Source organism: Oncorhynchus masou, chromosome 9 (genome assembly GCF_036934945.1).
Source record: "Oncorhynchus masou masou isolate Uvic2021 chromosome 9, UVic_Omas_1.1, whole genome shotgun sequence".
NCBI lineage: Eukaryota > Metazoa > Chordata > Actinopteri > Salmoniformes > Salmonidae > Oncorhynchus > Oncorhynchus masou.
Genome location: NC_088220.1, coordinates 87,334,223 through 87,362,127, shown reverse-complemented (window position 1 = coordinate 87,362,127; position 27,905 = coordinate 87,334,223). Strand labels below are relative to the sequence as shown.

General features: G+C 44.8%; 1 protein-coding gene across 1 annotated transcript in view; it reads right to left on the bottom strand.

The window, feature by feature from the left end:
• Positions 1 to 15: 15 nt before the first annotated feature.
• The window catches only part of bckdha (branched chain keto acid dehydrogenase E1 subunit alpha), a 28,808-nt gene continuing 918 nt past the window's right edge, over positions 16 to 27,905 (bottom strand). Inside the window, exons 2-8 of the mRNA XM_064975382.1 lie at positions 24,533 to 24,709; positions 23,526 to 23,612; positions 22,775 to 22,883; positions 17,749 to 17,910; positions 14,648 to 14,854; positions 11,738 to 11,879; positions 16 to 5,586 (exon numbers count right to left, since the gene is read on the bottom strand). Coding sequence (XP_064831454.1) covers positions 5,244 to 5,586; positions 11,738 to 11,879; positions 14,648 to 14,854; positions 17,749 to 17,910; positions 22,775 to 22,883; positions 23,526 to 23,612; positions 24,533 to 24,709 — 1,227 coding nt within the window. The 3' untranslated portion in view covers positions 16 to 5,243. The remainder of the gene's footprint in view (positions 5,587 to 11,737; positions 11,880 to 14,647; positions 14,855 to 17,748; positions 17,911 to 22,774; positions 22,884 to 23,525; positions 23,613 to 24,532; positions 24,710 to 27,905) is intronic.

Genomic DNA, 27,905 nt, shown 5'->3' with positions numbered 1-27,905 from the left:
CAACTAGGTCAAATGTCAGTGATCGACAATTATTTATTTTTTTGAAGTGAAATGACTGTCCCCCCCCCAAAATGTTTTTCCAGTGGTCTTGGAAATCTGACTTGAGTGTGAAAAAAAAGAATCTTGCAGTCATTTAATTTGAAACTTTTCGTTGTGTGTGTTATGGGGAGGCGATTATTTAACGAGAATGTAATGAACTGAGCACTGTGTTAAGCAACAGAGCATGTACGTATGAGATCAGCTCTGAAAATCTAATTTGATAACAGTGGGATGGATGTGAGTTGGACTGTTAGCTGTGGACTTGTAGGTCCAGACTGTACTATTCTCATATGAAAAATGTGTATGAACATCGCAGCGATTTAAAAAAAAAAAACAGGATCGTAAACTACCAATTGGGGAGGAAAAAGGGTGGTTAAAATTCACAAGAAAGTTTCAAATTAAATAACGATGCCAGATGGAGGGTCATGGTTGGTTTTGCACTATGGTGTATATTATACAACACCAACAAGTATTCTCAAACTGCTCGTCTCAACAACAGTTCCAAGCGGCTTTGTGTGCCATCTGTCCCCAACTGATCAGTCAGCTGCTTTCTAGATGTTTACTCAGTAACCTGGACACATTTTTTTGGAGTATAGTCAAACTTTATTAAACTCAAAAACACCTCAGCCATAGACCCCCCCCCGATACCAAACAGCTAGAAAACTATGCATACGAAATGAGTGGGAGTCTACAGTATTGCCTGAAACTTTCTCTGTAAAGGAGGAACTAGGCACAGGGTTCTAGATATGCACGACAACACCACTGGTATGGGTACATTGTTAAGTCATGTTCAGTCTTATTTCCCCCAGTCTGCATCACTCCGGTATGAATAACCAGTGAGAGAACTGGTTTCATATGCCTTTTGCTCATTGGGTAGACTCATGCACTGATAAATGACTAATGAAGACCATTCAACTACTCATTTGTTGAGCCAGCAGGAAAATCCTGTTTTAACACAGGTGTTTTGTTTAAAATACGGTCTGCCTACAAGAATCAACCGACAAACTCAAACCTCTCCCCTGGAACTCACAGATGGTTACCATTTTGTTTTAACCCTGAACTAGCTCACGGCTTCTGTTAGTCGTGTGTTCGCTCTGAAATAGTTTAAATACACTGGTAAAAGCTGGGTGTCGCCGAGGAGGGGTTAACAACAACAACAACAAAAACACAGGACTGACTGGGTCAGACTCTCATTCATTCAAAGCACACAAAAAAAACTAGGAGGCCCAAAGTGGTCGATTAGAACAAAACCATCCTCAACATTAGCCACTCCCTCCCACTACTGGGCAGAAAGAAAAGAATTCTAGCCTGGTCAGAATACCAGAAAAGAATTCCAGCCTGGTCAGAATACCAGAAAAGAATTCTAGCCTGGTCAGAATACCAGAAAAGAATTCCAGCCTGGTCAGAATACCAGAAAAGAATTCCAGCCTGGTCAGAATACCAGAAAAGAATTCTAGCCTGGTCAGAATACCAGAAAAGAATTCCAGCCTGGTCAGAATACCAGAAAAGAATTCCAGCCTGGTCAGAATACCAGAAAAGAATTCCAGCCTGGTCAGAATACCAGAAAAGAATTCCAGCCTGGTCAGAATACCAGAAAAGAATTCTAGCCTGGTCAGAATACCAGAACTATAACTCTATGCAGAACAGTAGAATACAAAGTGTGCAACAACAGTCCCATCTAAACCATCAGCCTCTCCTCGCCTCCACACCCTGCCTGCTCCAGCCTAGGCCACATTCAACATGGCACAATGTTGTGGAACGTTCAGATAGAAATATTTTGTATAGAACAAACATGCCTCTGACATGAAGCAAAACGAATCATGTCAGTTCTATTTGTGACATTTCTACCTGCAACGCTGTACAGTGTTTTCCTGCAGACTGAGTGTACACCAAATAGCACCCTATTCCATATATAGTGCACTACTTCTGTCTAGAGTAGGGAATAGGGTGCCATCTAGAGGAGGATGCCATCTAGAGTAGGGAATAGGGTGGCAACTAGAGTAGGGAGTAGGGTGCCATCTAGAGTAGGGAATAGGGTGCCATCTAGAGTAGGGAATAGGGTGCCATCTAGAGTAGGGAATAGGGTGCCATCTAGAGTAGGGAATAGGGTGCCATCTAGAGTAGGGAATAGGGTGCCATCTAGCGTAGGGAATAGGGTGCCATCTAGAGTAGGGAGTAGAGTGCCATCTAGAGTAGGGAGTAGAGTGCCATCTAGAGTAGGGAATAGGATGCCATCTAGAGTAGGGAATAGGGTGCCATCTAGAGTAGGGAATAGGGTGCCATCTAGAGTAGGGAGTAGAGTGCCATCTAGAGGCGGATGCCATCTAGAGTAGGGAATAGGGTGCCATCAAGAGTAGGGAATAGGGTGCCATCTAGAGTAGGGAATAGGGTGCCATCTAGAGTAGGGAATAGGGTGCCATCTAGAGTAGGGAATAGGGTGCCATCTAGAGTAGGGAGTAGAGTGCCATCTAGAGTAGGGAGTAGGGGGCCATCTAGAGTAGGGTGCCATCTAGAGTAGGGAGTAGAGTGCCATCTAGAGTAGGGAGTAGAGTGCCATCGAGAGGCGGATGCCATCTAGAGTAGGGAATAGGGTGCCATCTAGAGTAGGGAGTAGGGTGCCATCTAGAGTAGGGAATAGGGTGCCATCTAGAGTAGGGAATAGGGTGCCATCTAGAGTAGGGAATAGGGTGCCATCTAGAGTAGGGAATAGGGTGCCATCTAGCGTAGGGAATAGGGTGCCATCTAGAGTAGGGAGTAGAGTGCCATCTAGAGTAGGGAGTAGAGTGCCATCTAGAGTAGGGAATAGGATGCCATCTAGAGTAGGGAATAGGGTGCCATCTAGAGTAGGGAATAGGGTGCCATCTAGAGTAGGGAGTAGAGTGCCATCTAGAGGCGGATGCCATCTAGAGTAGGGAATAGGGTGCCATCTAGAGTAGGGAATAGGGTGCCATCTAGAGTAGGGAATAGGGTGCCATCTAGAGTAGGGAATAGGGTGCCATCTAGCGTAGGGAGTAGGGTGCCATCTAGAGTAGGGAATAGGATGCCATCTAGAGTAGGGAATAGGGTGCCATCTAGAGTAGGGAATAGGGTGCCATCTAGAGTAGGGAATAGGGTGCCATCTAGAGTAGGGAATAGGGTGCCATCTAGAGTAGGGAATAGGGTGCCATCTAGAGTAGGGAATAGGGTGCCATCTAGATTAGGGTGCCATCTAGAGTAGGGAATAGGGTGCCATCTAGAGTAGGGAATAGGGTGCCATCTAGAGTAGGGAGTAGGGTGCCATCTAGAGTAGGGAGTAGGGTGCCATCTAGAGTAGGGAGTAGAGTGCCATCTAGAGTAGGGAGTAGAGTGCCATCTAGAGGCGGATGCCATCTAGAGTAGGGAATAGGGTGCCATCTAGAGTAGGGAATAGGGTGCCATCTAGAGGAGGGTGCCATCTAGAGTAGGGAATAGGGTGCCATCTAGAGTAGGGAATAGGGTGCCATCTAGAGTAGGGAATAGGGTGCCATCTAGAGGAGGGTGCCATCTAGAGTAGGGAATAGGGTGCCATCTAGAGTAGGGAATAGGGTGCCATCTAGAGTAGGGAATAGGGTGCCATCTAGAGTAGGGAATAGGGTGCCATCTAGAGTAGGGAATAGGGTGCCATCTAGAGTAGGGAGTAGAGTGCCATCTAGAGGCGGATGCCATCTAGAGTAGGGAATAGGGTGCCATCTAGAGTAGGGAATAGGGTGCCATCTAGAGTAGGGAATAGGGTGCCATCTAGAGTAGGGAATAGGGTGCCATCTAGAGTAGGGAGTAGAGTGCCATCTAGAGTAGGGAGTAGGGGGCCATCTAGAGTAGGGTGCCATCTAGAGTAGGGAGTAGAGTGCCATCTAGAGTAGGGAGTAGAGTGCCATCGAGAGGCGGATGCCATCTAGAGTAGGGAATAGGGTGCCATCTAGAGTAGGGAGTAGGGTGCCATCTAGAGTAGGGAATAGGGTGCCATCTAGAGTAGGGAATAGGGTGCCATCTAGAGTAGGGAATAGGGTGCCATCTAGAGTAGGGAATAGGGTGCCATCTAGCGTAGGGAATAGGGTGCCATCTAGAGTAGGGAGTAGAGTGCCATCTAGAGTAGGGAGTAGAGTGCCATCTAGAGTAGGGAATAGGATGCCATCTAGAGTAGGGAATAGGGTGCCATCTAGAGTAGGGAATAGGGTGCCATCTAGAGTAGGGAGTAGAGTGCCATCTAGAGGCGGATGCCATCTAGAGTAGGGAATAGGGTGCCATCTAGAGTAGGGAATAGGGTGCCATCTAGAGTAGGGAATAGGGTGCCATCTAGAGTAGGGAATAGGGTGCCATCTAGCGTAGGGAGTAGGGTGCCATCTAGAGTAGGGAATAGGATGCCATCTAGAGTAGGGAATAGGGTGCCATCTAGAGTAGGGAATAGGGTGCCATCTAGAGTAGGGAATAGGGTGCCATCTAGAGTAGGGAATAGGGTGCCATCTAGAGTAGGGAATAGGGTGCCATCTAGAGTAGGGAATAGGGTGCCATCTAGAGTAGGGAATAGGGTGCCATCTAGAGTAGGGAATAGGGTGCCATCTAGAGTAGGGAATAGGGTGCCATCTAGAGTAGGGAGTAGGGTGCCATCTAGAGTAGGGAGTAGGGTGCCATCTAGAGTAGGGAGTAGAGTGCCATCTAGAGTAGGGAGTAGAGTGCCATCTAGAGGCGGATGCCATCTAGAGTAGGGAATAGGGTGCCATCTAGAGTAGGGAATAGGGTGCCATCTAGAGGAGGGTGCCATCTAGAGTAGGGAATAGGGTGCCATCTAGAGTAGGGAATAGGGTGCCATCTAGAGTAGGGAATAGGGTGCCATCTAGAGGAGGGTGCCATCTAGAGTAGGGAATAGGGTGCCATCTAGAGTAGGGAATAGGGTGCCATCTAGAGTAGGGAATAGGGTGCCATCTCGAGGAGGGTGCCAGGTGGTACTCTGTCAGAACCTGAAGGATATACTATCAGCAGGACCAACGAGTTAGCCAGCGAACTAGCCTAAATATTATATTTTTAGACAGATAAACTTGGGCATGGTCTAATTGATTCAACAAACAAAACGTTTAGCTTTTTAAATGAACCAGAAAATATATATATTTTTTAATTTGTGGTTGCTTAATCAAAAATTAGCCGGCTAACTCATTGATCCTGCTTTTTGTAGCGTACTCCTGTGGTAGTGTTTACTTGGCGTAGGCATCCAGGGGATAATGCTCTTTGTACTGCTGGACATGTCTCCACATGGCCTCCTTCTGCTTGACCAGGTTAGGGGTCATCTCTTCATACACGTCAGAGAACATCAAGTCAGGGTGGGGCTTGTGTCTCTTCTCGGCCTTCTCAAACGCCTCCATCACCATCTTACGGCTCTGTTTCCTCCAGCTCCTCTCGTCCTCCTCGGACCACCAGGAGCGGGCCGTCATGTAGTGGCGCAGCCGAGAGATGGGGTGGTCCTGTTTGTCCCAGTAGTTCACCTCATCTACGGAGCGGTAGGCCGAGCTGTCGTCGCTGGTGCTGTGGTGACCAATCCTGAGGGATGGGACGGAAGGAGAATGTCAGTGGAAGGTGAGGTAAATGTTTCCCCTAATACAGTGCCTTGCGAAAGTATTCGGCCCCCTTGAACTTTGCGACCTTTTGCCACATTTCAGGCTTCAAACATAAAGATATAAAACTGTATTTTTTTGTGAAGAATCAACAACAAGTGGGACACAATCATGAAGTGGAACGACATTTATTGGATATTTCAAACCTTTTTAACAAATCAAAAACTGAAAAATTGGGCGTGCAAAATTATTCAGTCCCCTTAAGTTAATACTTTGTAGCGCCACCTTTTGCTGCGATTACAGCTGTAAGTCGCTTGGGGTATGTCTCTATCAGTTTTGCACATCGAGAGACTGAAATTTTTTCCCATTCCTCCTTGCAAAACAGCTCGAGCTCAGTGAGGTTGGATGGAGAGCATTTGTGAACAGCAGTTTTCAGTTCTTTCCACAGATTCTCGATTGGATTCAGGTCTGGACTTTGACTTGGCCATTCTAACACCGGGATATGTTTATTTTTGAACCATTCCATTGTAGATTTTGCTTTATGTTTTGGATCATTGTCTTGTTGGAAGACAAATCTCCGTCCCAGTCTCAGGTCTTTTGCAGACTCCATCAGGTTTTCTTCCAGAATGGTCCTGTATTTGGCTCCATCCATCTTCCCATCAATGTTAACCATCTTCCCTGTCCCTGCTGAAGAAAAGCAGGCCCAAACCATGATGCTGCCACCACCATGTTTGACAGTGGGGATGGTGTGTTCAGGGTGATGAGCTGTTGCTTTTACGCCAAACATAACGTTTTGCATTGTTGCCAAAAAGTTCAATTTTGGTTTCATCTGACCAGAGCACCTACTTCCACATGTTTGGTGTGTCTCCCAGGTGGCTTGTGGCAAACTTTAAACGACACTTTTTATGGATATCTTTAAGAAATGGCGTTCTTCTTGCCACTCTTCCATAAAGGCCAGATTTGTGCAATATACAACTGACTGTTGTCCTATGGACAGAGTCTCCCACCTCAGCTGTAGATCTCTGCAGTTCATCCAGAGTGATCATGGGCCTCTTGGCTGCATCTCTGATCAGTCTTCTCCTTGTAGGAGCTGAAAGTTTAGAGGGACGGCCAGGTCTTGGTAGATTTGCAGTGGTCTGATACCCCTTCCATTTCAATATTATCGCTTGCACAGTGCTCCTTGGGATGTTTAAAGCTTGGGAAATCTTTTTGTATCCAAATCCGGCTTTAAACTTCTTCACAGCAGTATCTCGGACCTGCCTGGTGTGTTCCTTGTTCTTCATGATGCTCTCTGCGCTTTTAACGGACCTCTGAGACTATCACAGTGCAGGTGCATTTATATGGAGACTTGATTACACACAGGTGGATTGTATTTATCATCATTAGTCATTTAGGTCAACATTGGATCATTCAGAGATGCTCACTGAACTTCTGGAGAGAGTTTGCTGCACTGAAAGTAAAGGGGCTGAATAATTTTGCACGCCCAATTTTTCAGTTTTTGATTTGTTAAAAAAGTTTGAAATATCCAAAAAATGTCGTTCCACTTCATGATTATGTCCCACTTGTTGTCGATTCTTCACAAAAAAATACAGTTTTATATCTTTATGTTTGAAGCCTGAAATGTGGTAAAAGGTCGCAAAGTTCAAGGGGGCCGAATACTTTCGCAAGGCACTGTATGTATGTAGAACAAGGAGTCATGTCTATTCGTATGTAGAACAAGGAGTCATGTCTATTCTATATGTATGTAGAACAAAGAGTCATGTCTATTCTATATGTATGTAGAACAAAGAGTCATGTCTATTCTATATGTATGTAGAACAAAGAGTCATGTCTATTCTATATGTATGTAGAACAAAGAGTCATGTCTATTCTATATGTATGTAGAACAAAGAGTCATGTCTATTCTATATGTATGTAGAACAAAGAGTCATGTCTATTCTATATGTATGTAGAACAAAGAGTCATGTCTATTCTATATGTATGTAGAACAAAGAGTCATGTCTATTCTATATGTATGTAGAACAAAGAGTCATGTCTATTCTATATGTATGTAGAACAAAGAGTCATGTCTATTCTATATGTATGTAGAACAAAGAGTCATGTCTATTCTATATGTATGTAGAACAAAGAGTCATGTCTATTCTATATGTATGTAGAACAAAGAGTCATGTCTATTCTATATGTATGTAGAACAAAGAGTCATGTCTATTCTATATGTATGTAGAACAAAGAGTCATGTCTATTCTATATGTATGTAGAACAAAGAGTCATGTCTATTCTATATGTATGTAGAACAAAGAGTCATGTCTATTCTATATGTATGTAGAACAAAGAGTCATGTCTATTCTATATGTATGTAGAACAAAGAGTCATGTCTATTCTATATGTATGTAGAACAAAGAGTCATGTCTATTCTATATGTATGTAGAACAAAGAGTCATGTCTATTCTATATGTATGTAGAACAAAGAGTCATGTCTATTCTATATGTATGTAGAACAAAGAGTCATGTCTATTCTATATGTATGTAGAACAAAGAGTCATGTCTATTCTATATGTATGTAGAACAAAGAGTCATGTCTATTCTATATGTATGTAGAACAAAGAGTCATGTCTATTCTATATGTATGTAGAACAAAGAGTCATGTCTATTCTATATGTATGTAGAACAAAGAGTCATGTCTATTCTATATGTATGTAGAACAAAGAGTCATGTCTATTCTATATGTATGTAGAACAAAGAGTCATGTCTATTCTATATGTATGTAGAACAAAGAGTCATGTCTATTCTATATGTATGTAGAACAAAGAGTCATGTCTATTCTATATGTATGTAGAACAAAGAGTCATGTCTATTCTATATGTATAGACAGAATAGACATGACTCCTTGTTCTACATACATATAGAATAGACATGACCTCTTGTTCTACATACATATAGAATAGACATGACCTCTTGTTCTACATACATATATCTTATATCATATTCTACATACATACATATCTGGGTGTTTTTTCTACCCTGAATGATCTGAATCTGGGATTACAGGGACTCTCCGCAACCATATTCAATGTGCGGGACTGAATTGAGACTATGATTAAGAAGTTGGAGATCGTCTCTGTCTTCATTAACAAGGACAACACACAGGTCTATCCATCATTGTATAATTATTTTGTGTGTAAATGAACTCAAGCTTACGGACAATGTCAAATGTGATTTAGCGAAGCACCTGAGTGAGTTGGGTGCGCAATTACGCAGGTACTTTACCGAAACGGATGACACAAACAACTGGATTCGTTATCCCCTTTCATGCCCTGCCTCCAGTCCACTTACCGATATCTGAACAAGAGAGCCTCATCGAAATTGCAACAAGTAGTTCTGTGAAAATTGAATTCAATCAGAAGCCACTGCCAGATTTCTGGATAGGGCTGCACTCAGAGTATCCTGCCTTGGCAAATCACACTGTTAAGATTCTTATGACCTTTGCTACCAGGCACCTATGTGAGAGTGGATTCTCGGGCCTCACCAGCATGAAAACTAAATACAGGTGTGTGAAAAATGATTTAAGACTGAGACTCTACAATATAACCCAACATTACAGAGTTATCTGTGTCCTTTCAAGCACACCCTTCTCATTAACCTGGTGAGTCATTCACAATGTTTGATGAACAAATAAGGTTTTATATGTAAGGTGGTTAAATAAAGAGCGAAATGATTGATTATCATAATATTATTCTTTGTGCCCTGGTCCTATCAGAGCTCTTTGTCACTTTCCACGAGTCGGGTTGTGACAAAAACTCACACTCATTCTTATGTTTAATAAATATATCGTATAGTGTGTGTGTGGCAGGCTTACAATGATGGCAAAACTACATTTGAGAGTAAGCTGACCCTGGTGCTAGAGGGGGTACAGCTACAGGTAGTGTACAGGTACAGACAGGCAGTGTACAGGTACAGACAGGTAGTGTACAGGTACAGACAGGTAGTGTACAGGTACAGACAGGTAGTGTACAGGTACAGACAGGTAGTGTACAGGTACAGACAGGTAGTGTACAGACAGGTACAGACAGGTAGTGTACAGGTACAGACAGGCAGTGTACAGACAGGTACAGACAGGTAGTGTACAGGTACAGGCAGTGTACAGGTACAGACAGGTAGTGTACAGGTACAGACAGGTAGTGTACAGGTACAGACAGGCAGTGTACAGGTACAGACAGGCAGTGTACAGGTACAGACAGGTAGTGTACAGGTACAGACAGGTAGTGTACAGGTACAGGCAGTGTACAGGTACAGACAGGTACAGACAGGTAGTGTACAGGTACAGACAGGTAGTGTACAGGTACAGACAGGTACAGACAGGTACAGACAGGTAGTGTACAGGTACAGGTAGTGTACAGGTACAGACAGGTACAGACAGGTAGTGTACAGGTACAGACAGGTACAGACAGGTAGTGTACAGGTACAGACAGGTACAGACAGGTAGTGTACAGACAGGTACAGGCAGTGTACAGGTACAGACAGGTAGTGTACAGGCACAGACAGGTAGTGTACAGGTACAGACAGGTAGTGTACAGGTACAGACAGGTAGTGTACAGGTACAGACAGGTAGTGTACAGGTACAGACAGGTAGTGTACAGGTACAGACAGGTACAGACAGGTAGTGTACAGACAGGTACAGGCAGTGTACAGGTACAGACAGGTAGTGTACAGGTACAGACAGGTAGTGTACAGACAGGTACAGGCAGTGTACAGGTACAGACAGGTAGTGTACAGACAGGTACAGGCAGTGTACAGGTACAGACAGGCAGTGTACAGGTACAGATGGGTAGTGTACAGGTACAGACAGGTACAGATGGGTAGTGTACAGGTACAGACAGGTACAGACAGGTAGTGTACAGACAGGTACAGGCAGTGTACAGGTACAGACAGGTAGTGTACAGGTACAGACAGGTAGTGTACAGGTACAGACAGGTAGTGTACAGGTACAGACAGGTAGTGTACAGGTACAGACAGGTAGTGTACAGGTACAGACAGGTAGTGTACAGGTACAGACAGGTAGTGTACAGGTACAGACAGGTAGTGTACAGGTACAGATGGGTAGTGTACAGGTACAGACAGGTAGTGTACAGGTACAGACAGGTAGTGTACAGGTACAGGCAGGTAGTGTACAGGTACAGACAGGTAGTGTACAGGTACAGACAGGTACAGGTACAGGCAGTGTACAGGTACAGACAGGTACAGACAGGTAGTGTACAGGTACAGACAGGTACAGACAGGTAGTGTACAGGTACAGACAGGTACAGACGGGTAGTGTACAGGTACAGACAGGTAGTGTACAGGTACAGACAGGCAGTGTACAGGTACAGACAGGTAGTGTACAGGTACAGACAGGTACAGACGGGTAGTGTACAGGTACAGACAGGTAGTGTACAGGTACAGACAGGTAGTGTACAGGTACAGACAGGTACAGACAGGTAGTGTACAGGTACAGACAGGTACAGGTACAGGCAGTGTACAGGTACAGACAGGTACAGACAGGCAGTGTACAGGTACAGACAGGTAGTGTACAGGTACAGATGGGTAGTGTACAGGTACAGACAGGTAGTGTACAGGTACAGACAGGTAGTGTACAGGTACAGGCAGGTAGTGTACAGGTACAGACAGGTAGTGTACAGGTACAGACAGGTACAGGTACAGGCAGTGTACAGGTACAGACAGGTACAGACAGGTAGTGTACAGGTACAGACAGGTACAGGTACAGGCAGTGTACAGGTACAGACAGGTACAGACAGGCAGTGTACAGGTACAGACAGGTAGTGTACAGGTACAGATGGGTAGTGTACAGGTACAGACAGGTAGTGTACAGGTACAGACAGGTAGTGTACAGGTACAGACAGGTACAGGTACAGGCAGTGTACAGGTACAGACAGGTACAGACAGGCAGTGTACAGGTACAGACAGGTACAGACAGGCAGTGTACAGGTACAGACAGGTAGTGTACAGGTACAGACAGGCAGTGTACAGGTACAGACAGGTAGTGTACAGGTACAGACAGGCAGTGTACAGGTACAGACAGGTAGTGTACAGGTACAGACAGGTAGTGTACAGGTACAGACAGGTACAGACGGGTAGTGTACCTGTAGGTCATGGCCTCGATGAGGAAGGGCTGGTTCTCGGCCACAGCCCTACGGCGAGCCTCCTTGGTAGCGTTGTACACAGCGAACACATCGTTACCATCCACTCTGATAGACATCATACCGTAGCCTGGACCGCGTGCAGCTGAGAGGACCACAACAACACAGGATCGGTTCACAACATGACACAGATCCTCAGAACTGGAAACAAAATCATAGATAAACAGTAAACCTTTCTCCTTTTAGCAGACTCTCTTATCCAGTCACTACAGTAGGGAGTCATTTAACAGACTCTCTTATCCAGTCACTACAGTAGGGAGTCATTTAGCACTCTCTTATCCAGTCACTACAGTAGGGAGTCATTTAACAGACTCTCTTATCCAGTCACTACAGTAGGGAGTCATTTAACAGACTCTCTTATCCAGTCACTACAGTAGGGAGTCATTTAGCACTCTCTTATCCAGTCACTACAGTAGGGAGTCATTTAGCACTCTCTTATCCAGTCACTACAGTAGGGAGTCATTTAACAGACTCTCTTATCCAGTCACTACAGTAGGGAGTCATTTAACAGACTCTCTTATCCAGTCACTACAGTAGGGAGTCATTTAACAGACTCTCTTATCCAGTCACTAAAGTAGGGAGTCATTTAACAGACTCTCTTATCCAGTCACTACAGTAGGGAGTCATTTAACAGACTCTCTTATCCAGTCACTACAGTAGGGAGTCATTTAACAGACTCTCTTATCCAGTCACTACAGTAGGGAGTCATTTAACAGACTCTCTTATCCAGTCACTACAGTAGGGAGTCATTTAGCAGACTCTCTTATCCAGTCACTACAGTAGGGAGTCATTTAACAGACTCTCCTATCCAGTCACTACAGTAGGGAGTCATTTAGCAGACTCTCTTATCCAGTCACTACAGTAGAGAGTCATTTAGCAGACTCTCTTATCCAGTCACTACAGTAGGGAGTCATTTAACAGACTCTCTTATCCAGTCACTACAGTAGAGAGTCATTTAGCAGACTCTCTTATCCAGTCACTAAAGTAGGGAGTCATTTAGCACTGTCTTATCCAGTCACTACAGTAGGGAGTCATTTAACAGACTCTCTTATCCAGTCACTACAGTAGGGAGTCATTTAACAGACTCTCTTATCCAGTCACTAAAGTAGGGAGTCATTTAACAGACTCTCTTATCCAGTCACTACAGTAGGGAGTCATTTAACAGACTCTCTTATCCAGTCACTACAGTAGGGAGTCATTTAACAGACTCTCTTATCCAGTCACTACAGTAGGGAGTCATTTAACAGACTCTCTTATCCAGTCACTACAGTAGGGAGTCATTTAACAGACTCTCTTATCCAGTCACTACAGTAGGGAGTCATTTAACAGACTCTCTTATCCAGTCACTACAGTAGGGAGTCATTTAACAGACTCTCTTATCCAGTCACTACAGTAGAGAGTCATTTAGCACTCTCTTTCCAGTCACTACAGTAGGGAGTCATTTAACAGACTCTCTTATCCAGTCACTACAGTAGGGAGTCATTTAACAAACTCTCTTATCCAGTCACTACAGTAGGGAGTCATTTAGCAGACTCTCTTATCCAGTCACTACAGTAGGGAGTCATTTAGCAGACTCTCTGATCCAGAACCACTACAGTTGGGAGTCATTTAGCAGACTCTCTGATCCAGAACCACTACAGTTGGGAGTCATTTAACAGACTCTCTTATCCAGTCACTACAGTAGGGAGTCATTTAGCAGACTCTCTGATCCAGAACCACTACAGTTGGGAGTCATTTAACAGACTCTCTTATCCAGTCACTACAGTAGGGAGTCATTTAACAGACTCTCTTATCCAGTCACTACAGTAGGGAGTCATTTAGCACTCTCTTATCCAGTCACTACAGTAGGGAGTCATTTAACAGACTCTCTGATCCAGAACCACTACAGTAGGGAGTCATTTAGCAGACTCTCTGATCCAGAACCACTACAGTAGGGAGTCATTTAGCAGACTCTCTGATCCAGAACCACTACAGTTGGGAGTCATTTAGCAGACTCTCTGATCCAGAACCACTACAGTTGGGAGTCATTTAGCAGACTCTCTGATCCAGAACCACTACAGTTTGGAGTCATTTAGCAGACTCTCTGATCCAGAACCACTACAGTTGGGAGACATTTAGCAGACTCTCTGATCCAGAACCACTACAGTTGGGAGTCATTTAGCAGACTCTCTGATCCAGAACCACTACAGTAGGGAGTCATTTAGCAGACTCTCTGATCCAGAACCACTACAGTTGGGAGTCATTTAGCAGACTCTCTGATCCAGAACCACTACAGTTGGGAGTCATTTAGCAGACTCTCTGATCCAGAACCACTACAGTAGGGAGTCATTTAGCAGACTCTCTGATCCAGAACCACTACAGTTGGGAGTCATTTAGCAGACTCTCTGATCCAGAACCACTACAGTAGGGAGTCATTTAGCAGACTCTCTGATCCAGAACCACTACAGTTGGGAGTCATTTAGCAGACTCTCTGATCCAGAACCACTACAGTTGGGAGTCATTTAGCAGACTCTCGGATCCAGAACCAATTACATATTACAAATAAAACTTTCTTCAGACATCGTGTCTCTGTTGTTATCTCTCTGTTGTTATCTCTCTGTTGTTATCTCTCTGTTGTTATCTCTCTGTTGTTATTGTTTTGTACTGCACCTCAGGAAGACTAGCTGTTGTTATCTCTCTGTTGTTATCTCTCTGTTGTTATCTCTCTGTTGTTGTCTCTCTGTTGTTGTCTCTCTGTTGTTATCTCTCTGTTGTTATTGTTGTTTTGTACTGCACCTCAGGAAGACTGGCTGTTGTTCAAGTTAAACACCAGCTGACGGGAACCCAAACAGAACAGCGTGCTGCCCGTCTTACCGATGCCGTCCCCCCGGTACTGCTCGTTGGTCGGCGTGGAGATGGCGTAGCCGTTGTTACGGCAGAAGAAGATGAGCGGGCACTCCAGGGTCGCAGAGAAGTTGAACCCGGCGTGGGCGTCGCCCTCGCTGGCCGCGCCCTCTCCGAAGTAACAGATCACAGCACGGTTGGTGTTCTCTCTCTTCGCTGCGTACGCTGCCCCTGCCGCTGGTACACAGAGGGGGGGGGGTCAGGACAGACAGACAGACGTTAGTACAGACAGACAGACAGTTATAGCCAGTAGCTAAACAAGAAGAAACTCTGGGCCCAGTTATGTCCAGTATCTAAATAGGAAGAAACTCTGGGCCCCGTTATGGCCAGTAGCTAAATAGGAAGAAACTCTGGGCCCAGTTATAGCCAGTAGCTAAGCAGGAAGAAACCCTGGGCCCAGATATAGCCAGTAGCTAAACAGGAAGAAACTCTGGGCCCAGTTATGTCCAGTATCTAAATAGGAAGAAACTCTGGGCCCAGTTATGGCCAGTAGCTAAATAGGAAGAAACTCTGGGCCCAGTTATAGCCAGTAGCTAAACAGGAAGAAACTCTGGGCCCAGTTATAGCCAGTAGCTAAACAGGAAGAAACTCTGGGCCCAGTTATAGCCAGTAGCTAAACAGGAAGAAACTCTGGGCCCAGTTATAGCCAGTAGCTAAACAGGAATAAACTCTGGGCCCAGTTATAGCCAGTAGCTAAACAGGAAGAAACTCTGGGCCCAGTTATAGCCAGTAGCTAAACAGGAAGAAACTCTGGGCCCAGTTATAACCAGTAGCTAAATAGGAATAAACTCTGGGCCCAGTTATAGCCAGTAGCTAAATAGGAAGAAACTCTGGGCCCAGTTATAGCCAGTAGCTAAATAGGAATAAACTCTGGGCCCAGTTATAACCAGTAGCTAAATAGGAATAAACTCTGGGCCCAGTTATAGCCAGTAGCTAAACAGGAAGAAACTCTGGGCCCAGTTATAGCCAGTAGCTAAACAGGAAGAAACTCTGGGCCCAGTTATAGCCAGTAGCTAAACAGGAAGAAACTCTGGGCCCAGTTATAGCCAATAGCTAAACAGGAAGAAACTCTGGGCCCAGTTATAGCCAGTAGCTAAACAGGAATAAACTCTGGGCCCAGTTATAGCCAGTAGCTAAACAGGAAGAAACTCTGGGCCCAGTTATAGCCAGTAGCTAAACAGGAAGAAACTCTGGGCCCAGTTATAACCAGTAGCTAAATAGGAATAAACTCTGGGCCCAGTTATAGCCAGTAGCTAAACAGGAAGAAACTCTGGGCCCAGTTATAACCAGTAGCTAAATAGGAATAAACTCTGGGCCCAGTTATAGCCAGTAGCTAAATAGGAAGAAACTCTGGGCCCAGTTATAGCCAGTAGCTAAATAGGAATAAACTCTGGGCCCAGTTATAACCAGTAGCTAAATAGGAATAAACTCTGGGCCCAGTTATAGCCAGTAGCTAAACAGGAAGAAACTCTGGGCCCAGTTATAGCCAGTAGCTAAACAGGAATAAACTCTGGGCCCAGTTATAGCCAGTAGCTAAACAGGAAGAAACTCTGGGCCCAGTTATAGCCAGTAGCTAAACAGGAATAAACTCTGGGCCCAGTTATAACCAGTAGCTAAATAGGAATAAACTCTGGGCCCAGTTATAGCCAGTAGCTAAATAGGAAGAAACTCTGGGCCCAGTTATAGCCAGTAGCTAAATAGGAAGAAACTCTGGGCCCCGTTATGGCCAGTAGCTAAATAGGAAGAAACTCTGGGCCCAGTTATAGCCAGTAGCTAAATAGGAAGAAACTCTGGGCCCAGTTATGGCCAGTAGCTAAATACAGGGCCTTGCAAAGGTATTCACCCCCTTGGCGTTTTTCCTATTTTTGTTGCATTACAACCTGTAATTTAAATTGAATTTTATTTGGATTTCATGTAATTAACATACACACAATTGTCCAAATTAGTGAAGTGAAATGAAAAAAAAAAAAAAATACAAAACTGAAAAAACGTGGTGCGTGGATATGTATTTAAATAAGCAAACATGTTTGGTGTTCGTCAAAAAGTATGTGGGAGAACCCCAAACATATGGAAGAAGGTACTCTTGTCAGATGAGACTAAAATTGAGGTTTTTGCCCATCAAGGAAACGCTATTTCTGGGGCAAACCCAACACCTCTCATCACCCCGAGAACCCCATCCCCACAGTGAAGCATGGTGGTGGAAGCATCATGCTGTGGGGATGTTTTTCATCGGCAGGGACTGCAGGGACTGATCAAAATTGAAGAAATTATGGATGGTGCTAAATACAGGGAAATTCTTGAGGGAAACCTGTTCCAGTCTTCCAGAGATTTGAGACTGGGACGGAGGTTCACCTTCCAGCAGGACAATGACCCTCAGCATACTCCTAAAGCAACACTCAAGTGGTTTAAGGGGAAACATTTAAATGTCTTGGAATGGCCTAGTCAAAGCCCAGACCTCAATCCAATTGAGCATCTGTGGTATGACTTAAAGATTGCTGTACACCAGCGGAACCTGTCCAACTTGAAGGAACTGGAGCAGTTTTGCCTTGAAGAATGGGCAAAAATCCCAGTGGCTGGAAGTGCCAAGCTTATAGAGACATACCCCAAGAGACTTGCAGCTGTAATGGCTGCAGAAGGTGGCTCTACAAAGTATTGACTTTGGAGTGGGGATGAATAGTTACGCTCAAGTTCTCTGTTTTTTTGTGTCTTATTTCTTGTTTCACAATAAAAAATATTTTGCATCTTCAAAGTGGTAGGCTTGTTGTGTAAATCAAATGATACAAATCTATTTTAAACCCAGGTTGTAATGCAACAAAATAGTAAAAATGCCAAGGGTGGTTGAATACCTTCGCAAGCCACCGTAGGGACAAACTCTGGGCCCAGTTATAGCCAGTAGCTAAATAGGGCCTGGAGTGTTTCCTAGCTAGCTAGTCACATGGTCAGGAAGACCGAGATTAGAATTTCAATTCTCTAAACCGGTTTAAAAATTTGTAACATTTGAAATGTACTTTCTGAATTGACTGGAATCGATATGGAGTTAATCCCAACCACGATCTGAGACAGGGGCTCACCTTGTGGGATCTGAGTGGCCAGAGGAGAGGAGATGGTGACGAAATTGAGGTCTTTGCTTCCGTAGTGAACGGGCATCTGGCGTCCCTTGCCCAGGTCGTCAACGTTGGCATAGCACTGAGCCATGAACAGATCCAGGGGGAAACCACGGTACATCAGCACGCCTACCGACAAAACACAGAGAGTACATCAGCACGCCTACCGACAAAACACAGAGGGTACATCAGCACGCCTACCGACAAAACACAGAGGGTACATCAGCACGCCTACCGACAAAACACAGAGGGTACATCAGCACGCCTACCGACAAAACACAGAGAGTACATCAGCACGCCTACCGACAAAACACAGAGAGTACATCAGCACGCCTACCGACAAAACACAGAGAGTACATCAGCACGCCTACCGACAAAACACAGAGGGTTGTTCAACCCTACAGGACACGGAGGGTTGTTAAACCCTACAGGGCACAGAGGGTTGTTAAACCCTACAGGGCACAGAGGGTTGTTAAACCCTACAGCGCACAGAGGGTTGTTAAACCCTACAGCGCACAGAGGGTCGTTAAACCCTACAGGACACAGAGGGTCGTTAAACCCTACAGGACACAGAGGGTCGTTAAACCCTACAGGACACAGAGGGTCGTTAAACCCTACAGGACACAGAGGGTCGTTAAACCCTACAGGACACAGAGGGTCGTTAAACCCTACAGGACACAGAGGGTCGTTAAACCCTACAGGACACAGAGGGTCGTTAAACCCTACAGGACACAGAGGGTCGTTAAACCCTACAGGACACAGAGGGTCGTTAAACCCTACAGGACACAGAGGGTCGTTAAACCCTACAGGACACAGAGGGTCGTTAAACCCTACAGGACACAGAGGGTCGTTAAACCCTACAGGGCACAGAGGGTCGTTAAACCCTACAGGGCACAGAGGGTCGTTAAACCCTACAGGGCACAGAGGGTCGTTAAACCCTACAGGGCACAGAGGGTCGTTAAACCCTACAGGGCACAGAGGGTCGTTAAACCCTACAGGGCACAGAGGGTCGTTAAACCCTACAGGGCACAGAGGGTCGTTAAACCCTACAGGGCACAGAGGGTCGTTAAACCCTACAGGGCACAGAGGGTCGTTAAACCCTACAGGACACAGAGGGTCGTTAAACCCTACAGGACACAGAGGGTCGTTAAACCCTACAGGACACAGAGGGTCGTTAAACCCTACAGGACACAGAGGGTCGTTAAACCCTACAGGACACAGAGGGTCGTTAAACCCTACAGGACACAGAGGGTCGTTAAACCCTACAGGACACAGAGGGTCGTTAAACCCTACAGGACACAGAGGGTCGTTAAACCCTACAGGACACAGAGGGTCGTTAAACCCTACAGGACACAGAGGGTCGTTAAACCCTACAGGACACAGAGGGTCGTTAAACCCTACAGGACACAGAGGGTCGTTAAACCCTACAGGACACAGAGGGTCGTTAAACCCTACAGGACACAGAGGGTCGTTAAACCCTACAGGACACAGAGGGTCGTTAAACCCTACAGGACACAGAGGGTCGTTAAACCCTACAGGACACAGAGGGTCGTTAAACCCTACAGGGCACAGAGGGTCGTTAAACCCTACAGGGCACAGAGGGTCGTTAAACCCTACAGGGCACAGAGGGTCGTTAAACCCTACAGGGCACAGAGGGTCGTTAAACCCTACAGGGCACAGAGGGTCGTTAAACCCTACAGGGCACAGAGGGTCGTTAAACCCTACAGGGCACAGAGGGTCGTTAAACCCTACAGGGCACAGAGGGTCGTTAAACCCTACAGGACACAGAGGGTCGTTAAACCCTACAGGACACAGAGGGTCGTTAAACCCTACAGGACACAGAGGGTCGTTAAACCCTACAGGACACAGAGGGTCGTTAAACCCTACAGGACACAGAGGGTCGTTAAACCCTACAGGACACAGAGGGTCGTTAAACCCTACAGGACACAGAGGGTCGTTAAACCCTACAGGACACAGAGGGTCGTTAAACCCTACAGGACACAGAGGGTCGTTAAACCCTACAGGACACAGAGGGTCGTTAAACCCTACAGGACACAGAGGGTCGTTAAACCCTACAGGACACAGAGGGTCGTTAAACCCTACAGGACACAGAGGGTCGTTAAACCCTACAGGACACAGAGGGTCGTTAAACCCTACAGGACACAGAGGGTCGTTAAACCCTACAGGACACAGAGGGTCGTTAAACCCTACAGGACACAGAGGGTCGTTAAACCCTACAGGACACAGAGGGTCGTTAAACCCTACAGGACACAGAGGGTCGTTAAACCCTACAGGACACAGAGGGTCGTTAAACCCTACAGGACACAGAGGGTCGTTAAACCCTACAAGGCACAGAGGGTCGTTAAACCCTACAGGACACAGAGGGTCGTTAAACCCTACAGGACACAGAGGGTCGTTAAACCCTACAGGACACAGAGGGTCGTTAAACCCTACAGGACACAGAGGGTCGTTAAACCCTACAGGACACAGAGGGTGGTTAAACCCTACAGGACACAGAGGGTCGTTAAACCCTACAGGACACAGAGGGTCGTTAAACCCTACAGGACACAGAGGGTCGTTAAACCCTACAGGACACAGAGGGTCGTTAAACCCTACAGGACACAGAGGGTGGTTAAACCCTACAGGACACAGAGGGTCGTTAAACCCTACAGGACACAGAGGGTCGTTAAACCCTACAGGACACAGAGGGTCGTTAAACCCTACAGGACACAGAGGGTCGTTAAACCCTACAGGACACAGAGGGTCGTTAAACCCTACAGGACACAGAGGGTCGTTAAACCCTACAGGACACAGAGGGTCGTTAAACCCTACAGGACACAGAGGGTTGTTAAACATTGAATGAGAGTCAATGTATTATTCAGAATTAGAATGAGCATCGCCTGTTAAATAGTTTGATAATATGGTCGTATTCACTAGGATCACCTGCACGTGTCCATTAAAACAGGGAGGGGTCACCTCTAATTAATGGTTTGTTATTGGCCCGAGTCAGCGTTTCACTCAGCTTTGAAGCAAAACTGTATCAAATTACAGTCCAACCAGTGAGGCGGAACGGGGGGGGGTGAGACGTGAAACAGTTTGTTCTCTCACTAAACCCCCGTTGAATAGTCCCAGTCATTATTAGATAGACCGTCGCGGCCCCAACCAGCCCCCGGGGAAAAACGACAACACGCGGTTACCTAGGTTACCACATTGGCTCCCAGCAAACACTTGACCTTTAAAAATTCTTTGATGTCTGCTTGTTTTAGTCAATTACAAAACTAGATTTAAGAGAAGTACATGTTTGAAGATGACTTTTCAACACTGCCTGCTCCAGAGCGTTCTCGCTACTTAGAAAACATGTCATATCGTAAGGGCTTCCCTCACGCCTCTTTTCATGACGAAGCCAGCAGCCACTAGCTAGCTAACAGGAACATTAAGCTAGCCAAGACCAACAACACAAACAAACTGACTACACAGCTACAAGTAGAGAACAGAGTTATAAAACGGACTACACAGCTACAAGTAGAGAACAGAGTTAAACTGACTACACAGCTACAAGTAGAGAACAGAGTTAAACTGACGACACAGCTACAAGTAGAGAACAGAGTTAAACTGACGACACAGCTACAAGTAGAGAACAGAGTTAAAAAACAGACTACACAGCTACAAGTAGAGAACAGAGTTATAAAACAGACTACACAGCTACAAGTAGAGAACAGAGTTAAACAGACTACACAGCTACAAGTAGAGAACAGAGTTAAACTGACTACACAGCTACAAGTAGAGAACATAGTTATAAAACAGACTACACAGCTACAAGTAGAGAACAGAGTTAAAAAACAGACTACACAGCTACAAGTAGAGAACAGAGTTATAAAACTGACTACACAGCTACAAGTAGAGAACAGAGTTAAATTGACTACACAGCTACACGTAGAGAACAGTGTTAAACTGACTACACAGCTACAAGTAGAGAACAGAGTTATAAAACTGACTACACAGCTACAAGTAGAGAACAGAGTTAAATTGACTACACAGCTACACGTAGAGAACAGTGTTAAACTGACTACACAGCTACAAGTAGAGAACAGAGTTAAACTGACTACACAGCTACAAGTAGAGAACAGTTATAAAACTGACTACACAGCTACAAGTAGAGAACAGAGTTAAACTGACTACACAGCTACAAGTAGAGAACAGAGTTATAAAACTGACTACACAGCTACAAGTAGAGAACAGTTATAAAACGAACTATTACTAAACAAGTGAAACGTCTAGCCTGTGACAGCGTCTACACACGGTGCTCTAGTTACATGTAACATACAAGGATTCCGGGTCACGTGGTATAGCCTGAAGCTACAGGACTCTCCTCGCAGGCTCTTATGTCCCTACGTGGAGCCATTGTGAACCATAACTTGAGATTTTTGACCTAGTTACACACCAGCTTTTTTGGGGTATGTTTTGTTATTTCTGACAAGAGTTGGCTCTTCTACACAAGGGGTCGAGGGGAATTCCTTATTACATGAATATCGACTCAAGAGTATCCTTAAACAGTGGTGAGATGTCAACAGGTCTTCCTCTCATTAAACCCTATTGAAGCCTTACCTGCTTCCCTGTACTGGCCTTGGGTCGAGAGCCGAATCTTTACCTGCTTCCCTGTACTGAACCGATGACCAAGTCCCTTGGGTCGAGAGCCGAATCTTTACCTGCTTCCCTGTACTGACCCGATGACCAAGTCCCTTGGGTCGAGAGCCGAATCTTTACCTGCTTCCCTGTACTGGCCCGATGACCATGTCCCTTGGGTCGAGAGCTGAATCTTTACCTGCTTCCCTGTACTGGCCGAAGACCAAGTCCCTTGGGTCGAGAGCTGAATCTTTACCAGCTTCCCTGTACTGGTCGAAGACCAAGTCCCTTGGGTCGAGAGCTGAATCTTTACCTGCTTCCCTGTACTGGCCGAAGACCAAGTCCCTTGGGTCGAGAGCTGAATCTTTACCTGCTTCCCTGTACTGGCCGAAGACCAAGTCCCTTGGGTCGAGAGCTGCAGCGCTGCCGATGTGTGTTCCCTCCTCTCCATAGTTAGTCATGTAGAAGGATATACGACCCTACAACACACACACATCATTAGAGTCCTGTCTAGAGATGTACCATCATTAGAGTCCTGTCTAGAGATGTACCATCATTAGAGTCCTGTCTAGAGATGTACCATCATTAGAGTCCTGTCTAGAGATGTACCATCATTAGAGTCCTGTCTAGAGATGTACCATCATTAGAGTCCTGTCTAGAGATGTACCATCATTAGAGTCCTGTCTAGAGATGTACCATCATTAGAGTCCTGTCTAGAGATGTACCATCATTAGAGTCCTGTCTAGAGATGTACCATCATTAGAGTCCTGTCTAGAGATGTCACATCATTAGAGTCCTGTCTAGAGATGTACCATCATTAGAGTCCTGTCTAGAGATGTCACATCATTAGAGTCCTGTCTAGAGATGTACCATCATTAGAGTCCTGTCTAGAGATGTACCATCCTACAACACACACATCATTAGAGTCCTGTCTAGATATACCACCTTACAACACACACATCATATGAGTCCTGTCTAGAGATGTCACATCATTAGAGTCCTGTCTAGAGATGTACCACCCTATTCCCTATGGACCCTGGTCCAAGTACTGCCCTGTAGGGAATAGGGTGCCATTTGTTAGGCAGACCTCATGACAGACCCAGGTGGTAGCTCTCTGTCACCTGTCTCTGAGACTCATACAGGATACGGTCCATGGTGTTCAGAAGGGTCATCTTCTGGTAGAAGTTCAACACTTGTTCCTTGGAGAGCTGAGGGGAGGAAGGAAGGGCCAACACAATCAGCCAATCAGACAGGGAGTGTAGTCATAGAGATAGGGATTCTAATTATATTGACAAGGTGCTGTATAATACTGTGGTAGTCATAGAGATAGGGATTCTAATTCTATTGACAAGGTGCTGTATAATACTGTGGTAGTCATAGAGATAGGGATTCTAATTCTATTGACAAGGTGCTGTATAATACTGTGGTAGTCATAGAGATAGGGAATCTAATTCTATTGACAAGGTGCTGTATAATACTGTGGTAGTCATAGAGATAGGGATTCTAATTATATTGACAAGGTGCTGTATAATACTGTGGTAGTCATAGAGATAGGGATTCTAATTCTATTGACAAGGTGCTGTATAATACTGTGGTAGTCATAGAGATAGGGATTCTAATTCTATTGACAAGGTGCTGTATAATACTGTGGTAGTCATAGAGATAGGGATTCTAATTCTATTGACAAGGTGCTGTATAATACTGTGGTAGTCATAGAGATAGGGATTCTAATTCTATTGACAAGGTGCTGTATAATACTGTGGTAGTCATAGAGATAGGGATTCTAATTCTATTGACAAGGTGCTGTATAATACTGTGGTAGTCATAGAGATAGGGAATCTAATTCTATTGACAAGGTAACAGCAGTAACAGCCTACGGGTTACTGACCTGTGTAGTATCAACTAGTACTGTGGGTCCTCTGAGGGGTTAATGACCTGTGTAGTATCAACTAGTAGAGTGTGTATTGTTACCTGTGGGTCCTCTGAGGGGTTAATGACCTGTGTAGTATCAACTAGTACTGTGGGTCCTCTGAGGGGTTAATGACCTGTGTAGTATCAACTAGTACTGTGGGTCCTCTGAGGGGTTAATGACCTGTGTAGTATCAACTAGTAGAGTGTGTATTGTTACCTGTGGGTCCTCCGAGGGGTTAATGATCTTCCCGGCCCGGTCCATGACCCTGTAGACGGGGATCCCAGAGATCACGTTAGGTTGGATGAACTCCAGGTGATCAATAAACTCTGCCGATGCTCCTGGGAACTGGGGCTTCTCTTCCGAGGAGTCAAACGGCTGCTGCCTGAGGGCTCCCTGAGAGAGAGAGACAGAGAAAGACAGAAGGAGAGAGAGGGGAGACAGAGAAAGACAGAAGGAGAGAGAGGAGAGACAGAAAGACAGAAGGAGAGAGAGGAGAGACAGAGAAAGAGAAGGAGAGAGACAGAAAGACAGAAGGAGAGAGAGGAGAGACAGAAAGACAGAAGGAGAGAGAGGAGAGACAGAGAAAGAGAAGGAGAGAGACAGAAAGACAGAAGGAGAGAGACAGAAAGACAGAAGGAGAGAGACAGAAAGACAGAAGGAGAGAGACAGAAAGACAGAAGGAGAGAGAGGAGAGACAGAGAAAGACAGAAGGAGAGAGAGGAGAGACAGAGAAAGACAGAAGGAGAGAGAGGAGAGAGAGAGAAAGAGAAGGAGAGAGACAGAAAGACAGAAGGAGAGAGACAGAAAGACAGAAGGAGAGAGACAGAAAGACAGTATGCAGGAGAGAGAAAACATGTCAGAAACACAAATATAAATTCACATTGAACAACACCATAATGGAACACAGTAGAACTGACTCATACCTTGGTCTGACCATATCTGCATCGGGAAACTTTAATATGGAAGTGAATGCACTCAAAGACAAAACCCGCAGAGCATTGTTTTGCAATAAAAATGAATTTATTCAAAATCAACATCCCAATTAGAATTTGGACCAAAATATATATATTTTTATTTTACCTTTATTTAACGAGGCAAGTCAGTTAAGAACAAATTCTTATTTTCAATGACGGGCTAGGAACAGTGGGTTAACTGCCTGTTCAGGAGCAGAACGACAGATTTGTACCTTGTCAGCTCGGGGATTTGAACTTGCAACCTTTTAGTTACTAGTCCAACGCTCTAACCACTAGGCTACCCTACCGCCCCAGTGTAATTTGACAGTGTAATCCTACCTAATAGCTCTTTACGGAAGTGAGGTTTAGGGGCCAATTAGTAAACTGGACTTTAATATGTGGGACAAGCCTCCAATTGAAGCCCTACTTACAGAATTATTTTGGAAAATTCTACAAGTCCAAAGAAATAAGGCAGAATTAGGCTACTTTCCAGTGGTCATGAAAATATTAAAAAGATTAATTTAGGTGGAGCCAAATTTAAGTCCAAATTTAAAGCACTCCGAACCCAGGAGCTGAGCCCAGCTTTCCCTCTCAGTCAGCTGGTGTTGGACCTCACCAACCAAACTGACACCAGCACTGCTTCAAAAGAAAGAATTGAAGTAATCAAAATCATGAACCAATCAAAGGAATCCTATTTACAACATTGAAAAAAACAAAACAAAACCCCAAAGCCGACTAAATTGCTATCTGACCCTAAACAGAGAATATGAATTGGCGGATTATCTCTACTCTGTCAGAGATTCGAAGCAGAGACAGATCCTTACCAAGTACAGGCTGAGTGACCACCGATTGGCAATAGAAACCGGCAGACATAAAAAGACATGGCTACCCAAAGAGGAGCGTGTATGTGGTCACTGCATGACAGGGGAGGTAGAGACAGAGATGCACTTTCTCCTTTACTGTGAGAAATATTCCTCACAAAGAGATTCATTATTCACAGAAATTACTACACTTTTTCAAAGTTTCTACTTATTAAACCGAGAGGAAAGCCTAAAAATACTCATGGGCGAAGGAGCAATGGCTCTTCTTGCAGCCAAATATGTATTTACCTGCCATCGCCTGAGGGACACTGAATAATAACATCTGCATAGTAAGAAGTAACTTACTTATTATTACTATTATTGTTATTACTATTATTATTATTCCAAATAGTAGTGGTATGGGGTGATGGTAATTATAACAAATTAATGTTGGTGGTGGTAGTAGTAATGATGATGATGGTGGTAGTAGTAATGATGGTAAATAATAATAATAATAATATATCCCATTTAGCAGACGCTTTTGTCCAAAGCGACTTACAAGTCGGCTGGGGCCACTACTTTTACATATGGGTGGCCCCAGCGGGAATCGAACCCACGACGCTTGGCGTTGCTTGGCGTTGCAAGCGCCATGCTCTACCGACTGAGCCACACAGGACCTAGTAGTAATGATGGTGGTAGTAGTAACGATGGTGGTAGTAATGATGGTGGTAGTAATAATGATAGTAATAGTAATGATGATGGTAGTAGTAGTAATGATGGTGGTAGTAGTAACGATGGTGGTAGTAATGATGGTGGTAGTAATAATGATAGTAATAGTAATGATGATGGTAGTAGTAATAATGATGGTAGTAGAAATGATGGTGGTAGTACTGATGGTGGTAGTAGTAACGATGGTGGTAGTAATGATGGTGGTAGTAGTAACGATGGTGGTAGTAATGATGGTGGTAGTAATGATGGTGGTAGTAGTAACGATGGTGGTAGTAATGATGGTGGCAGTAACGATGGTGGTAGTAGTAACGAGTAACGATAGTGGTAGTAACAATGGTGGTAGTAATGATGGTGGTAGAAATGATGGTAGTAGTAATGATGGTAGTAGTAATGATGGTTGTAGTAACGATGGTGGTAGTAACAATGGTAGTAGTAATGACGGTGGTAGTAATGATTGTAGTAGTAATGATGGTAGTAGCAACGATGGTAGTAGTAGTAACGAGTAATGATAGTGGTAGTAACAATGGTGGTAGTAATGATGGTAGTAGTAATGATGGTGGTAGTAATGATGGTGGTAGTAATGATGGTGGTAGTAATGATGGTGGTAGTAATGATAGTGGTAGTAATGATGGTAGTAATGATGATGCCTGGAATCGAACCAGGGTTTGTAGAGATGCCTCTTGCACTGAGATGCAATACCTTAGAACGCTGAGCCACTCGGGAGCCTTGACAAGCATTGATGCCAATAAAGCTTCTTGATTTTCAGAGAGAGGGTTTACTACATTTACATTTGAGTCATTTTGCAGACGTTCGAACTACTTACAGTGACACACACACACACACACGCACACACACGCACACACACACACACACACACACACACACACACACACACACACACACACACACACACACACAAAGCCTGCAGTCTGACGGGTTCCTGAGGAATGGTTTAGTGACGCAGTTAGTAGGCACCGTTTACTGCAGTAATCACAAACCGCAGCTACACACAACACTCTACCCTGTAGCTGTTTTGTTTTTAATTGTCTGACCTTCCAGCTGGTCCTAGAGGTGATGTGTATGCTTGTGAAGGTTTGAAATCAGACC